The 16,780-nt window shown below is 41.5% G+C and overlaps 1 protein-coding gene across 3 annotated transcripts in view; it reads right to left on the reverse strand.

Annotated features, from left to right (window-relative positions):
- The window catches only part of nfkb1 (nuclear factor of kappa light polypeptide gene enhancer in B-cells 1), a 31,810-nt gene extending 15,568 nt beyond the window's left edge, over window positions 1-16,242 (reverse strand). The window contains exons 1-5 of one of the 3 annotated variants that reach the window (XM_031751715.2): window positions 15,780-16,242; window positions 12,665-12,711; window positions 11,065-11,158; window positions 7,860-7,900; window positions 6,415-6,513 (exon numbers count right to left, since the gene is read on the reverse strand). In XM_031751715.2, the coding sequence (XP_031607575.1) occupies window positions 6,415-6,513; window positions 7,860-7,900; window positions 11,065-11,158; window positions 12,665-12,703 (273 nt within the window). In that variant the 5' untranslated portion in view covers window positions 12,704-12,711; window positions 15,780-16,242. The remainder of the gene's footprint in view (window positions 1-6,414; window positions 6,514-7,859; window positions 7,901-11,064; window positions 11,159-12,664; window positions 12,712-15,779) is intronic. The other 2 variants (XM_039621623.1, XM_031751716.2) reach the window with 2 other exon arrangements.
- Window positions 16,243-16,780: the final 538 nt, after the last annotated feature.

The following is a 16,780-nucleotide window of genomic DNA, read 5'->3' on the forward strand; positions in this document are numbered from 1 at the left end:
TCAGCCTCGATGATTGCCCCAGTGAGTCGATGAGTCGCTGCTTTCAGATCCACTTGGATAAAACTTGATATTCATGAAAGCAGGAATGACTCAGGGCACATTGCTTTACCTCGCTCCGTTCCACTATTAACGCCATAATTAGTCACAAAAATAACTCGTGGCTTCAAGCTGGTTGAGTAGACCTCTCGTAAGTCTGCTCGAGTTTAAAGAAAAGCTTTAAAGTCTTAAAGGCATAAAATGTTCATCACTGCGAGGACCTTAAAGGGAAATTCCAATTTTATCCAGAAAACTTCCTTAGAAGTTTTAAAGAAACTACAGGCACGATAACTCAGTAGTTTAGAAAAACAAAACTCTTGTGGAAACTTCGGGGGAACTTCATGAGCACACATTAGAGCAGAGTACGTACACAGGGCATGACACCACAGGACGCAGGCAGTGAAGGTGACAGATGCCTTATCAATTAAAAAAAACAGAGAGACGGAGCGGGTGAGTCGAGTGAGTCAGACTAGTCATCGTCCCACTGGTCCTGCCAGAGCTGGAGGGGTTTTCCCACTCTGCAGCCTCAACATGCAAACTCACCATCATCAACATGTCTCTAACACGACCCACAGATCAAACACGGCGAGTGGGAGGAACACTTCCTCATTTGTGTCAGTGACCTCATCTCATTCATGCCTCTCGTACATCCAGCTGATGCATATGAGCCCATGTTGTCCTTACGTTATGGCACTCGGTGTACCACTGGTCTGCCTGGGAGCACTCCGATCTCACCGGCAGTCACCTTTTGTTCCTTTTAAATGCTTCTCCACACGTAGCATAACATGACGAACCGAGCATCAGCCGACGCTGAAGCAACAAAAGCTGCAGCTCCTCCAAAAATCCCTCGACTCCAAAACAGAGTCAAAAACCATCGGATGCCGCGATGACGGCAGAAAAGGCGTTTTGACAACATCAAGTTTACAAGACTGCGTGAATCACTGCCACAAAGTAACCACGACTTAGGAAGAAGAAGACGACCAAGAAAAACAAGAGTAAGAAGACAATCTGGGTGCAGATCAAAAAGATCAAGAAAAAAAAAGACCAAAAAGAAGCAGAAGAAGAAGAAGAAGAAGACAACCAGGAAGGAAAAGATCAAGCTTCAAAAAAACCAATATGGCTGCAGTCAAAATGCCAGACGTTAAACCAGCGTTTCCCAAACCAGGAGGTTCTACGTCCATCTTTTGTATGTACACAGTAAAGGGCAGAGAGCAAAGCGTGACTGAAATAAACATCTTTTTGCCCACTGTGTTCAAAAAAACAATCATTTTTTATCCAGATTCAGATTCTACATCAAGAAAAAAACGTGTCCTTCTCAGCTCGTACGCAACTGTTTTGACTACGTAAAGAAAACAAATGAGCTCATATGATTTTTTTTTTATAACAAACACTTCCTGTTCTGACCTGTGTCTGAAAGTCTGGATCTCTTTAATCAGCTTTCATATAGTTTTAATGTCAGCGAAACAAAGACAGAAGCAGGAATCTGGGGATTTCCCATGTTTTCTGGTTTGGTCGGAACATGTGGGAGCTTCAGACTCCAAACTAAACATCAACAGAAACAACACGGCAGGAAACTCGAGCTCGTGTGCATGTGTCAGTCTCATACAGAGCGCGGGGTGGAAACATGAGCGCCCCGGCTTCTAAAGCCAGCGACGGTCACCTCCAACCAAAACCACAGAGAAACAAAACCACCCTTCGACAGACAATAGTAAACACCAGCCTCTCCCCTGCTCACGAGAAAAGACCGTGCAGCTTTGTAACGCCGCTGAAATAACGGCTTCACGCGGCTCGTTTTGACCTGTTCAAGCAGACGCAGCAACGCACTGTTTAACAGCTGGTTCCTAAATCACAAGTAAGCAGGGGCAAACCCTGCACACTTCCTTTAAATGTGATTTATGCAACTTTTCTCTTCTCTTTTTTTTACATGCTTTAAATACTCAGTGCATTATTGCCCACGTGTACGCAGATAGTAAACGAGACCTTTCCTCCACTGAGGACTCAAATTTCTAAATCACAGGATCCTTGAGACGACTCCCAAGAGAGGTTTAAATCTATGATATTGTTACGACACACATTCATAACACAACATGTTTGTAGTTTTAAACATTCTGCAGTGTCTTGAGCGCTGCAGTAAAAGTATTGTGATTTTAAACTCGTTACAAGTTAATGCAACCCTTTAAGACACGGATGTCAGACTCGTTTCACATCGTGGGCCACATGCTGCCCACTTTGACCTTAAGTAGGGCAGACCGGTGAAACTCCCCTTCATGTCAGCGTGAAGACGTTTAACCACACACTGAATTGTCATACAAGAAAAAACAAGTACTATTCAGATTACATTAGACAGATTAGGTGGATACTTTCTTCATCCCCACAAATCCACAAACATCCTAGGTATGCAGTAAATATTCATCAATACTAAGTTAAAAATTGAAAAGTAAATATTGGGCGTGTCCTCCCACGGTGGAGGTGCCGGTGCTTCCCCTCACGTTTCCAGGCTAAAGCACGAGGGGTCTCTATATGATCGTCAGGAATATTCCCTTTGAGGCCCGGGATGTTGTAGCACACAAATCTGGACAGTTGTTATAGTCAGCGGGGAAATTGTGCAACACTTTGGTTGCTCTAGTAAATGTTTATGCTCCGAACAAAGATGGCGAGACTCTCTTCAAACCTGCCTTAAATAAGTACTCTCTCATCCCGGGGGATGATTTTAATTGTTGGTTAGACCCAGCTCTGGTGTCCTGCAGGTTTTAGATGCGTCCTTGATCCACCACAGCTTATTTAAATGGCTAAATGACCTCCTCAACATTTCATGAAGTTCTCCAGAGGCCTGGTGATGAACTAATCATTTGATTCAGCTCTCGAGGCCTGGAGTTGGCCACCCCTGGTTTAGAGTAATGTTATAAGCAAATCTGCATTAGTCATTCAAGCCTTTGTATCTGAATACGGATTGTGTGACGCGTGGCGTCCTTCACATCCTACCAAGACAGACTTCTCACACGTGTGCCACACGTATTGGAGAATTGTTTACTCTATCACTGACTCTTAATGGCTGCAGCAGGTCCACGCCTGTGCCAATCACAGCGTAGTTATTTCACACCCACCTACAATGGGATTTCAACTCAACCCTTCTGTCTAATGACAGAAGATGAGATAGGCTTTTGCTTTGCTACTAACTCCTCCCCAGAGACTTCCAGCCTTGTTGTATGGGATGCCTTTAAGGCCAAATTACTGCTTATTTAGCAAAAACAAGCAGCTCATGAACGAAACAGGTTAATCCAACAAGTTAAGGAGGCCGATGAGCAGTCTGCTCTTAAACAGAAAATTTTTAAAAAGCATGTTGAACTCAAAACTAGGCTTGACCTACTTACAACCTACTCAACTGAACGAGTAAACCTGATAGATAACTGCCGAGCCTTCTTAAGATTTCTAGGGCCAAGTATTCTTCAAATTTCACGGCTCATGAAAAAGTGAATCATGTATTCATGGACGCCCTGATGCATGCTCAATCATCCAGGTAGGTAAATCGCCAAAAGTTGATTCTGTTCAGATGAACAGAATCAGAATCGATGTATTAAAGGACTTTTACTCAGAGCTCTACACCTCAGGATCACAAACTAACTACAACACAATTAATGACTTTCTAGCCAAACTTAACATTCCTGAAATTCCACCAGAACTTAAAACAGGGCTGCATGAACCCCTGTATCAGCTGGAAGGTTCCTCAACCATAGCTTTGATGTAATCTGGCAAATGCTCAGATCGGAATTGTTTCCTTTTGGAATTTTACAAACACTTCTTTACATTACTGTCTGCACAGCTTAGTCCAACCCACACTGACTGCTTTAAACTAGGATCTCTCCCTCAGTCATTTACGAAGCCTGTTTCACACTATTAAGGTAAAGATAACAATGTATATATTATATATCATAGACCCATTTCTCTTGAACACAGACGCCAAAATATCAGCCAAGATTCTTGCCCGTAAACTGGAAATGGAAATTATTTCAAAAGATCAAAACAGGCTTCAATACAGGTCGTCATTCATATTTCAACATACGAAGGCTACTTAACATAGTTTAATCCAGCTTTACAGCCTCTGCTGAATGTGTCGTCTCTGTTGATGCTGACAAAGCCTTTGATTGAGTTGATTCTTAACACTGTTTTCAATGAGCTGGATTCTGTTGTCTCATCCTATAGTGAGGTAAACGACACAGTAACAGCAGTATATCTCTAATGGGTATACTTTGTTCTCCACTTTCATCCTTTTCATTTAACTCCATTTTCAACCCTGTAGTGAAACAGTCCCTGAAAATATGGGCCCAGTTTAGTTTTTTATGGTCAGTTTATAATCACTGGCATCATTTGAACAACTTAGTAATAAATACAGTCTACCACCATCACACTTTTTCAGATATCTACAAGCCGGACACTTTATTCACTCCCATATTTCAGGCTCGGGTCCTCTACTACAGTCTGCACTGTTAGAAACTAACCTACAACTTAATGCAATCAACAGAGAGCTGTTGTCTCTGCTTTACAATAAAGTGTTAAACTTGCCACATGCCTCTTCATCCATACACACATCGTTATGGGAAGAAGACTTAGACATGACAACCTCTGATGACACGTGGGCGTCCATACTCAAACATGTCAACACAACATCCTTACGTGCCCGTCACTGTTTAATCCAGTTTAAAGTGTTATGTGTCCAACTCCCTCATGGAAGGTGTGCAGATATATATGTATGAGGAAAAATAAAAACACATTAGACTCTAGTACAAGGACTAAATTCCAAGTATTTAACGTGTAATATGACAAAAAAGTAGCTAATTGCCCAGACCATGCTGTAATAATAAAACTAATAATAAAAGGATTAATTTTTACTTGTGAAATCACAATAAAGCAAAGGAATTTCTGCAGTAGATAGAAAAGTTCCTGATATTTAACTGTCATTTAAATGTTTACTCTGTATTACTCTGTTACTTCGATGTACTTCGATGGTCCTGAAGGAGGTTTTTATCTGAAACACAGTTCAAAGTCCAAAATCTATGAATCTATTTCCCAAAGCCGCCTGCAGTGGAGTGATTCTGGCCCCCGGGCCATAAGTCTGACACCCCTGCTTTAAGCTGTATGATGGTGTCACACACCTGTAAGTGGACACAGGCCTTTATGGATAAACTATGAGAAGGGCAGAGTTCATCTGTTTGGTTTTTGGGTAGTGGGAGGTCGAGCTCAGCGTGTCTAGTGTACTTTGGTTTTTCAGTTGAACAGGTTAAGGCCACATTAAGCTGCCCAAAGGACACAAACACCGACAGCTGGAGACCCGCCGGCCAAGCAGTCAGTCCTGTTATACTCCTGTGAAGGCTGTTTGAAGTCCGCCGCCTGAGACATGTGTAATTGGTGCACTGTTATGTAAATTCTGTGAGTCTGTGTGGTAAAAAAAAAAAACAGGCGAGCATGTGGACATCCACACGGATGCTCGTGGTCAACGTCTGATGATGAAATTTATGGACTCAAGTACGCGTCACGTATAATCCTGATCTTAAAACTACCTTTGAGTTTTCCTACAACTAAAAACTTCAACTGGCAAGATAACGTCAGCCAAAATTAAGATAAGATAAGATGACCTTTATTAGTCCCACAGGTGGGAAATTTTTTAGGTGGGAAACCAGAAGGAAGCTGGTTTGATCTAATGAAACCTGTCTCAACAAACACTTTGAGCTTCAACATCAGCAGGACGGTCAGTTCACAGAGGGACCGCTCGGCCTTCAAACACCCAGGTGAGCTCAGTGTCATTATACTGATACTCAAGTATACAGCACATACAGCAGAGCAGGACTGGGGCTCATCGCTGGTCTTACCCTGTGTTAGCTTGTGAAAGCAGAAACAGTGTGATGAATAATTCATTTAATGGCTGCTTGTGTTATTAATAACTGAAGTTAAAGGAGCTCTGTGTTACTCTCACTGAACAATCACTGCGATGAAACTGATATAAACAATCATTTCCCAGAGCTTCAATCGCACTACGGCATTACTTTCACATTTCAGCTTCAGTTCAAAACAGGTTTAGTCAGTTTGACAACTTCAATCAGCAAAACGACAGAAACAGTCGGCCTGATGCCTCAGCAGTATTAAACTCTCTGCAGGAAACGGTTTTATTTCCTCTTGCCGCTGCAGACAGAAGTGAACCACAATCTGGTTTTAGTGCTCACTCTGTGTGCTTCAAACACTTCCTGGACCAACAAACTGGAAGAAAGTTTAAACACTGCGCTCAGCAGGTGAGTCAGCTGACTGTAGCGAGTGCGCAGGACGAGGTTTACATTTGCAGACCACACAACCGACGCCTGGAGAACGAGCGCAGACAGGAAGCGTTACCTTGACGGTGGGGTAGGTCTTCCTGTTCTTCTCGCTGGTGGCCCCCGGCAGACCGCCGTGAGACGGCCCCTCGCAGCCGTACCTGAACCTGAAGCCGCGCTGAAAAACAAAGACATCAGTACACACCTGTATCAATACATCAGCTGACAATCAGTCACCTTGTTGTCCTAAACACACGTTCAGGTGATTATTCATTAAACAGGTGGGTGAAATCCAACTCTGAGACTCCCGATGCTTCCCTTTCTTCCTGTTTAGTCATCAGCGTTAATCCAGCTGAAGTTAAAAGAGCTTCTGTCATCAAATAAATATATACGGGCAGGGAGGGTGTGACATTTAGGGGGCGAAATTAGATTAAAGGTGTAAATGTTTAGGATTCAAAGCTCAAAAATTAATGGGAAAAACTCCACCCGAGTCAGTCCCCTCCCACTCCCGGGATAAACAGCGGCGCTAACACTTCGACCTTTCGTCCAAAAACATCATGGCGGTGACAGAAATGCTAATGATGAGGCTTTAAAATCAATGGGTGACGTGCCAACGGCTACATCCAAATTTACATACTTCAGTTTGACTGTAAATACAAGCTCGAACAGAAAGCAAGCAGCACACCACGAGAAACACCTTAAATAAAGATTTCCTGTTTAAAGTCTCACAGAGCTCATTAATTACCATAGACGGTCACTAAAATAGCTCGTTCGTATGAGCGTTTAATTTATTTCTTCCGTCAGTGTTAAAAGTAACACCTGTAAATTCATCACAGGACCTTTTAACACCTTAACATCCTTCACTTTAATTACAGACTCTTTAATGACTCAGGGGGGACCCTGTTATTGAAACCCACCCTCAGTCTTTGCTCCACTTTGCTGCACAACTTAAGACCTAACTGTGTTTCACTGTTCCATTAAAGCAGCGGTCCCCGACCAGTTTATGTCCGACAATATTTTCACGGACCGGCCTTTAAGGTGTCGCTGATAAATACAACAAAATAAAACCAGTACCGGTACCAAAAAGAAGAAGATTTATTCATAACACACGGAAAAAGACCCAGGGAAACTGAGTTAACGATAAAAATGATAAAAAAAATAATGCTAAAAACCTATAAAAACCCTGAAAACCATCAATTTCACACCCGAGCCTCAACTGTTGCGGCCCGGTACCAAACGACTCATGGACCAGTACCCGTCTGTGGCCCAGGGGTTGAGGACCGCTGCATTAAAGGAAGTGACATCAGAACACGGTCAGAGGGCCGTTACAGTCAGCGTGACCATCAACAACAAAAGACAGGAAAAGAAAACAGCAGTCGTTACAGGTGTGACTTATACAGCCAAACGTCCTGTCCTGAAGTCATTTCCCTTTTTTAATTCTAAATAAAAGCAATTTAAAGATAAACCCAGCGGTCAGTCATCTCTGAATGCACTCTATGATAAGACGGGACAGGTGAGTGTTACCTGTTTGGGCTGCTCCACGATCTGCAGGAACGGTCCGTCCACTGAAACCACAGAGACTCAGATTCAGATTCAGACAGATTCAAACACCTTCTCATACAGCTGATTTGTTTCTTTGAAAATTAGTTTTGGAGTTTCAGACTGTTGGTTTGAGACAATCGAGACATTTAGAGGTGTCAGAGAACTTATCTGAGCTATCTTACACATGAAATAAAGACTGAGCTACGCTTTTCTCTACACAAAGTTTCCCTGAGGTATCTGTCACCCCTCATCCTGGGTCTGGTCTCTGGTTTGTCCCCCTCAGACAACCATCTGCTGACCAGCAGTGCTCCAACTCAATCCTATTCAGTTTCAGTGATAAGACTCTTTGAGGTGAAGACCATCAATATTAGAGGGAGAACCCCAACGATCTCCTGTGAGCAGCACTTTGACACAGTGAGGGGAACTCCCTTCCACGGTTTGAGGTTTCCATGGTTTAATAACCAAAGATTATTACAATTATGTCATTATTACTGATGAGGAGACTGTAAAGAGTCTTGAACCAACATTTCAGTTTGAGCTCCTTTTTGACCTTAAACTTTTGTGATGTGCAATAAGAATGTTAATTTTTTGTGTGGAGTTGTGACAAAGTGGAGGAGCAGTTGTAAAGCTCTCCATTTGTCCCATATGTGTTTACTTTATTTTGCACATTGTACACATTATTCTGTTTCTATGTATTTGCTATGATTTGCTATTTGTCAAGTAACATTGCTTCACTCACTATCCCGGGTTTGTTTGTGTAAGCGTTCTGTTGCCGGCAAATCAAACATTCTGCAAATTAAGACAAATACTAAGTTATGTTTCTTTATATTTTATTATGTTACAGATTAAGTCATTTGTTCATACTTACTTTGTTTGTCTTTTCAGTTTTCATGAGGGTCAGGTGAGGCTCATTTTAAAATCCTGCTGATGTCACACATGACATCAGCAGGTCAAACTAAGTGGAGGGGTGTCTTTTTCCATAGAGATGCTTCCTTTTGTTTGTGTTAAGGCTTAAAGGAATTTGTTGAATGTTTTTCCTTTTGTTAATATTGCCATTTAGTTGTGTAAATGTGCATATTAGAAGTGTGTAGAGGTTTTGTGTTTTTAAATCATTTGTGTAGAGTTTTACATCCCTCAGTTGAGTGAGTGGTACTGGCTGGGCAATTGGAGGGAAATTGATGGCCCTATTTAAAGCCAGTCTCTACCAGATGCAAGAGAGAGGAGAGGTGAGCTGTGTCACCAGAGCCATGTTATGTTGAGTTTTGTTAATTGAATTGATTTGGGGGGAAGTTTTGTTAAGTTACATTGTATTAAGTTCACTGTAAATAAATTGCTCACCTTGGAAATCTGAAATGCCTGCCTAGTCTGCTTCCCTACCACCTTCCTTGACGTTCGTGTCTGACTACTTCACAGGCGTCTCATTTTTTTCTAAACTCTCTTTTCAGAAATGTTTTATGTTTTTTTTCTGTTGTATTTTTTGAAATGTCATCAGTTTTTTTTTAAATATGCATCTGATAAGTGGGAGAATTTAAAACATCTTCCCTGAAATCTCTTCTCTCATTTCTTATCAACATCCTGTAAAACGTCTTTCAAGAAATCTGTACGCGACAGTGTTTCGAGTGTCTGCGCTTCGATTGAAATTTCATGCCATCTGAAATGTCTTTTGCGGTGATCCTTTCCTGAATTGTCGTTTGTAAAACTCATAACGCGGCCGTCTTGCGCAATGTCGATTTTCTAAAACGTCGTTTCGTGCTGTGTTTTGTGAAATGAGATTTAAACGTCATCTTTCATTCAGTTTTGTTTGATGACACATTTTCTAAAATGTCACGTTATGCTTAACGTCTTTTGCGACATATTGTGAACTCTGAAATGTCGAGCTTCGAAAAACCTCGTTGCGTTTCCTCTGCCATCCATACGTGCAGGAGAGACCAGTTGTATTCTTCCATAATTTAAAAGAAGAAACGCTGTAATCGCCACTTTCTGTGTACCACTGTAGCCACATGTAAATGTACATGTAAATGTAAAGAGGAGCCAGTTTCCCCGTGTGATCTACACCTCTGACTCTACTCAGAGAAACGATGTGTTGATATTAAAGGGAAGTGAGAGCTGAGCTGCCGTCCCACAGCCACCACAGAGGACACGTCATGAAACTCCTCTTTCACTTTACCTTCATTTTTTCCCCCTCAACAGAAATTCACTTTTGCAAAAAGAAAGTGGAGTTTCGGAAGTTTTTCCTCCCCAGCAGCATCTGTTCAACCTGTGTGTGGTTTTAATGTTTCTTTCACACATGTTATAGAGCCTTCAGCTTCTGTCTGAACAAAGGCTTCATTCATGCCGTAACGGTCCATATAAAGCCCTCATTGTCTGACATAACAGTCCAAGTCAAAGTCCATTTGTCTGACTTTTCCTGGAACTTTAAACCAAATCACACAGCCACTATTTATGAAATTTATAGTTGGGGTTTTTTTGGTAAATAGATTTTTTTACAGGAAACAACAGTGCCATAAGTCTTAGCGGGTCCCTTTAAATTTTGAGTATTACCTAAACAACAATGATACGTGTGGATATAACGACCACAGTCAACCAAACGACGAGTGTCAGGAAGCAAACACTGCAACAGGAAAAGAACTAAACTGCTTTTCAATCAGGCTCGAGTATGTAAAGTATGAGCTCAACACAATTACACAAATGGGGCAGCAGATACTTTACCTCCACCTGTATGTTTTTTATTTCATGCTAACCACACAGTAATAATAACCTCAGCAGGGTGGAGTGAGTGAGACCAAAGGAAACCGTCTGAAAACAAAAGACCTGACAGCTTTTGTTGGGACGGCAGGAGAGATAGGCGTGATGGTTGCATGACAGTGTGGTATTTTTATGTACAAAGATTAAGCCGTCATCTCAAAATGACAAGTTTAGGAGATGATTAATGCCACCCATGGCTGCTCTTTTTTCTTCAGAAATTATACTATTGTTCAGAAACAACGGGGAAATCCAGATAAAAACAACACAACACATTCAAAGTAAATAAACTCTGAAAGTACAGAGGTCAAATCAAACCAACAGGAAAGTACTACATGATGTCTTATTGTTGGACCAGCAGTCTGAAACCCAAAGACATCCACTTTAAAGAGAAGCTGTTTCTGACCGTAAATGGTAAAGGTAAAGCTGACGGTGTGGGACACACCTGCAGGACTCTCACCTGTCCGCAGAGATGTTGTTTGAGGTATCGCAAAATGTGGAAACTCCCATGTCGGGTCCATCATGATGTTATCGAACATCTGCAATAGAGACAAAAACATGAAGTCTGACTTTAGACTTAGATAAACACAGGAAGACATTATTATTATTTAGTTCTTGTTCTTCACGTGTGCAGCTTCAGTGATGTTAACTGCAATAATTCATGCTATACCAGAGAAACAACAGTCCATTAATGAGAACAGACAGTTATTAACAGCAGCTCGGATCAGAGCCCCACATCAGTGCTTCTCAGGGTTCAAGCAGAAGAGATACCCCAGCATGGTCTGTTCAAAGAGACTGCATGAATCGGTGATGCAAAGGAACCACGACCAAGGAGAAAGATCAATAAGACGGATGAGAAGAAGAAGACAAAGAAGGAAAAGAAAACGCCGACAGAGATCAAGAGGACAACCAGAATGTACAAGCAAATCAAGAAGAAGAGGCAGATCAAGACAAGGAAGAACAGGTATAAGACCACGAAGAAGACGAAGGCCGACAAGTAGAAGATGAAGCTGTTCAAGAAGATTAAGGCCAAGAAGAAAAAGAAGAAAAGTTTGACGATGTAGACGAACATCAAGAAGAAGATCACGCAGATTAAGAATATAATCAATAAGAGCTATACGAAGACCAAGAAATACAAAGAAGATGAAGCTGGAGAGGAGGAAGGAGTTGAAGATGACAACCAGGAAGGTAAAGATCAGAAGAAGATCAGAGGAGAACCGCAGAAACAGTAATGATCAAAAAAAGCTAAAGAACAACTGAAAAGTGCTGCGGGAAAATGTTCCAAAGAAATGAGTTACTGTAATCACATTACATTTGTGTCTAACACAGTAATAGAAAGTATTACTGCACTAGACTCGATAAGCAGTACAGGTAATCAAACAACAAAGCTGCTGGCCAATCACGTTCTTCAATAATCTGCATGATGTTGGACAGAAGTAACTCAAAGAGCCTTTTTTATGGCTCCATTCACGAGGAAGAAGGAACAAAAATAGCAGCACGATTTCCTAATGTTGAGGATCGATATTGATACTGTCTCATTTACATGCACACATGTGAGCACTTTCCACTTTAACACCGCATTTCTAAAAAGGTTGTGATACCTTGGTACTGGTGTAGATCCAAGTATTTCAAAGGGTTTAAAAAGGGGGAAGATTTTCTCCTTCAGAGCAGAAATATGGGCTGTTATTTGTCAGCTTGCAGAAACTGTGACATCTCCCACTGGTTATTAAAGTCATGGTTTTGGAGGCTGCTGCTTTTTTTGTCATCATTTCGTCAACGACATCCTAAAATAGCCCTTGCTTTGTCTCCCTTTCTGAGTACAAAAGGAGCATAATTTACCAAATCATCATCATATTAGGTCAAATACGACTTAAAATTAGTGACTGAGGCTATAAATGTATCAGGAAACTGTTTACTGAGGTCACAGAGGTAAGATCATTTTTCCGCAGACCTCTGTACTCTCTGACTTCTCTTTATACCCAGAATAGTCGGCCCCATGCTGAACATTATAAAAAAAATGGAGGCTAAGCCTCAGGTGAGATTACCTGGTTGGGAGCGTGTAGGTAGTGGTCGTCTCCGGCCATGGTGGCGTCTGCAAAAGGTCAAGCAACACGTCAGTTAAACCCACGGAGTGACATCAGCGATTATTATGAGTAAGAGACCAGAATGACAAAAGTGCTCTGTTCTTGCTTCTTATTTTTATGTTTTCTGCTCATCACAACACGTTTAATTATAACTGAGGCTTTTTATTTGCACTCCTATACACAACCGTCTTCACCTTGAGTTAGAATTCTATATGAGTAAAATTACTTACTCCCTAAATACTCTACTTTCTATTACAACTACTTCATTCACAACTTTCTTTTTTCAAAGCGACCATTAAAAACAATCAACTGCAGAACTGCAACGATTAATGGGCCATCTCTTATTTTAGCAACAGAAAATTTACTGAAAGCAACTTTATTAACGGTTTATTTGAGGTTTAAAGGCCTTTTTAGGGGTCAGCAGTTACTTTGCACATTTTCTAAAGTTTTTAATTTAACCAGAAACTGCCAACAGCTTTTTCCATCCTCTCTCTCGTTACATTTTCCCACATGTTGGGAAGCCTTTGTGCACTTGCAGTGACAGAAGAGTGGCATTATAATACTATTTCTCTTCTCTTGTTTCTCTGTGTGCTCCACTCCGTGTGTGAGGAGGTGCACCCACAGCGAGACTGAGAGCAGGGACAGGAGTACCAGCAGTAAAGACTCTCACACTGAGCTCAAATAAAGAATACATGCAAAGTAAATTTTTCTTTTCTTTTTTTGGGGGGCATATTTTATTTTAGAAAGTTAGAGAAGCAACATTAAGGCTCAGCCTGATGTTAGTGTACAGATGAATGGCGTTGAAAGTTGAGCTGGTGCATGCCTTTTTATGATGGATATAGGCCTGTAAATGGTAAACGAACTGGTTCTTAAAAACTGCATTTTATACCTGACCACTTAAAGCAGGGGTGGGCAGATGTGTCCTTAAACCAACACAGCTGAATTAAATTGCTAAATTACCTCCTCAGCATGTCCTGAAGTTCTCTAGAGGCCTGGTGATGAACTAATCATTTGATTCAGGTAAGTTGACCCAGGGTGAGATCTAAAAGCTGCAGGACACCGGCTCTTAAGGCCTGGAGTTGCCCACCCCTGACTGAGAGGCCTTTATAAAAGTTGCCTTTTTGTGTGTCTCATTACAGTCTTTCAACTGATATTAGAGTGAGGGCCATTTCACTTGTATGTCACCTCCTCCTTCACTTAACACCTAAGCTGCTTTCACTGCAGCCCAGAAACCACACAACAGCCCGATCACACAGTAAATGTTCTTTGAAGGCATGGTGTTGGACAGGAGCTGGGGTTTTTTCTTGGTGGTGGTGGGAGGTATAAACCTGCTGCACAGGTTTCACCTGACAGTTTTTAGATGCTTAAACATGCATCCAGTTGTTATTTTTAACTGGAACTCAGCGTCTGTTATCATTATTTTGGAGCTGTGTAGATTAATGAGCGTTAAAATACCAGTGAATCTGTTAGAAACTGCACCTCACTTCACAATGGGGACACACACCACTGACACTTTTGTGTTTGGTGTTTCAGTCATGCTAAATAAGGCTTTAATAAATCCTTTATAAGGAGTAATGAAGAGCTAATATCATACTATTTAAGCTGGTAAGCCAGCTTTGGTCCTTGTATTTCAGTATTTCAGGGAATTTGGAAATTCTAGTACCAAAAAAGAAAAAGAAGAAGAAGAAGAAGAAAAACATGGACATAGTCCTTATTGCATTAGAATGAGGAAAATGTATTTAGGTTGTTAATTCAAGAGCACAAACTTTGCTGAGCAAGCTGTGAAACATGCAAGCAAAAAACTAAATGTAAACAATTGACATGACGGCAGCAAACACTCGGGCTTTAGTCCCGTTGAGAAATTTACCTGCTGACTTCTAAAAACGTGACTATGGAGGAAAATACTTCCATCTCAGTTCACCAAACTGTGAGACCTCCAGCAGTAACCTGCAGAAGTAGGCCAGGTGTCTCCAGCAACTAACTTCCTTAGCGATTATTGAAATTTGAGCACCTTTGAAGGTTTCCTCATTTTTGCTTTCTTACATTTGTGCACGTGTTTCTCGTGAGTTTACCTGAGTTTTCTCCTTATATTTATAAATTTTTATCCTTTTTCTCAAAAATTGGATTTGCGAAGTGTACATTTTTATCGTGAATCTGCAGGTGTTTCATAAATTTGCCCTTTTTATGGCCGTCTTATTAAAGGTTTTTTGGCTGTTGTCATTTTTTATTGTCAGTTTATTATTTTGAACTGAGTTTTCTGTTCTCGGAATTCACTCTTTGTTTATTATATATATAAATATATATTTAACCTTCGGTAATACACAGTTTGTAATACACAGTCGTATATACCTTACTACTACTGATTATTGATCGCTGACACTTGTTACCTGTCAGCAGCATCGCGCGTCCCAGTTCTCACGAGCGTGCCTGTGTGATCTACGTTAGCTCTGCGGCTAACAGCTAATTAGCTCCGCCGGGTTGTTGTTGTTGTTCGTGTGGCTAAAGCGGCCGTTAAAGCATGCACTTTTTGGCACAACACCAGCGCTTCCACAGCACCGACCTCAGTGCAGCTCGGGTCTAATCTCCGGCTTCAAGTCACAGCGAGCCCCGTCCTCGCTAACCGCTGCCTGTCCTGGCTGCCCGGGAGCTAGCCTCGTAGGTTCCGTATGCGGAGAGCGTAACACAAAACTTCGTATGAAAATCTGACAGTTACAGCCGTCCTTCGCTCTTCACTTCGGTACACCGAACATTGCGATATAAATGAAGACACCAGAATCAGCCGACCCCAGTTATGTATTCGGCAAGTCTAAAATCCACACAGCAGTTCAGTGTAAATAAAAATGTCGTTTTAATTATTTTGTCAGTTCAACCATCCTGCCCTTTGGCTACCAGAGACCAGAGCGAGTTAAACGAGATTAAAAGTTGGATTAAAGTTCAAACTTTCACTAACCCGAGGATTTCATGTTTGATTAATCGTGGCCGAATTAGCTGGTGGGTGTTACAAACACGTAATGCACTTTAACGGTGACGTGAAATATTCCCGAGACTACTGACATTACAGAAAATAACAGCTTACCGTTTTTAACATGGAGTTTGGCCCGGGGTCCTCAGTTACCTGGCTAATGAGGAAGTGAGCAGCAAAACAAAGCCAGCTGCCAAAGAGTTGTAACGGGTCCCGCTGAAGTTGTGATTATGAATGGAAATGTGCAGCTGGCTGTTTAGTTTAGTTAGCTGGTTAGTTAACCAGGCTGTTACCTGTTTCGGTCGGTCAAGTGAAGAGTTCTCTTTGAGTGACAGTCTTCCTCAGTTCGCTTCACTTGTGCACATCACTGCGCCATGCTGAGCCACCGATCCATCCACTTTACCCGCAGTACGTCATGACGCGACACAGGCGCGTCATTACACTTTAACAACTTTAATCAACAACTTTAATCCGAGTGGGATTATAATCCAGAGGGAGCGACAGCAGTCCCGCAGGTGACACTGACTGACGATTGTCAGTTGAAATAAAGTTGACTTGATTTCCTTCCCCACTGGAAATTCCCTGTGACGTCCAGATGAGGCAGAGAGTGGGGAAAACCACGAGGTCTCACTTCGAGAAGAAAACACAGTCTGAAGAATATGAATCAGAAACCGAGTCCTCATGTTTCACCTCAGAAGAGGAACTGAGCCCAGAAAACGCAAAACGCGTTGAAATACACAGTAACAGCTCAAGTAACACACAAAGGTTAGTAATAATTCAGTCCTGCATTAGAAATACCACAGTAATACATTACAAAAGTACTCCAACTCCATACACATGCATTAGCCTTGAGACTCATGAGAAAGGTTTTGTTACAGGACAGACGGTGGTACAAGTATAACTTCTAGGGATCTTTTGTAATAACAACAATAATAACAGTAATAACATATATATTTTTTAAAGTTTTACATCTCAGAAATAATTGGAATTAATTTATGTCATTCTTCGAGTTGATTCGTCAAATATGAGCAGGGACTTCCTTCTAGATCGTCTTTAGCTATAAATGCTGTACTTAAGGAAAAGTACAAGAAAGTACCCCAGGGCCCGGTCACAGT

Source organism: Oreochromis aureus, linkage group 2 (genome assembly GCF_013358895.1).
Source record: "Oreochromis aureus strain Israel breed Guangdong linkage group 2, ZZ_aureus, whole genome shotgun sequence".
Taxonomy (NCBI): domain Eukaryota; kingdom Metazoa; phylum Chordata; class Actinopteri; order Cichliformes; family Cichlidae; genus Oreochromis; species Oreochromis aureus.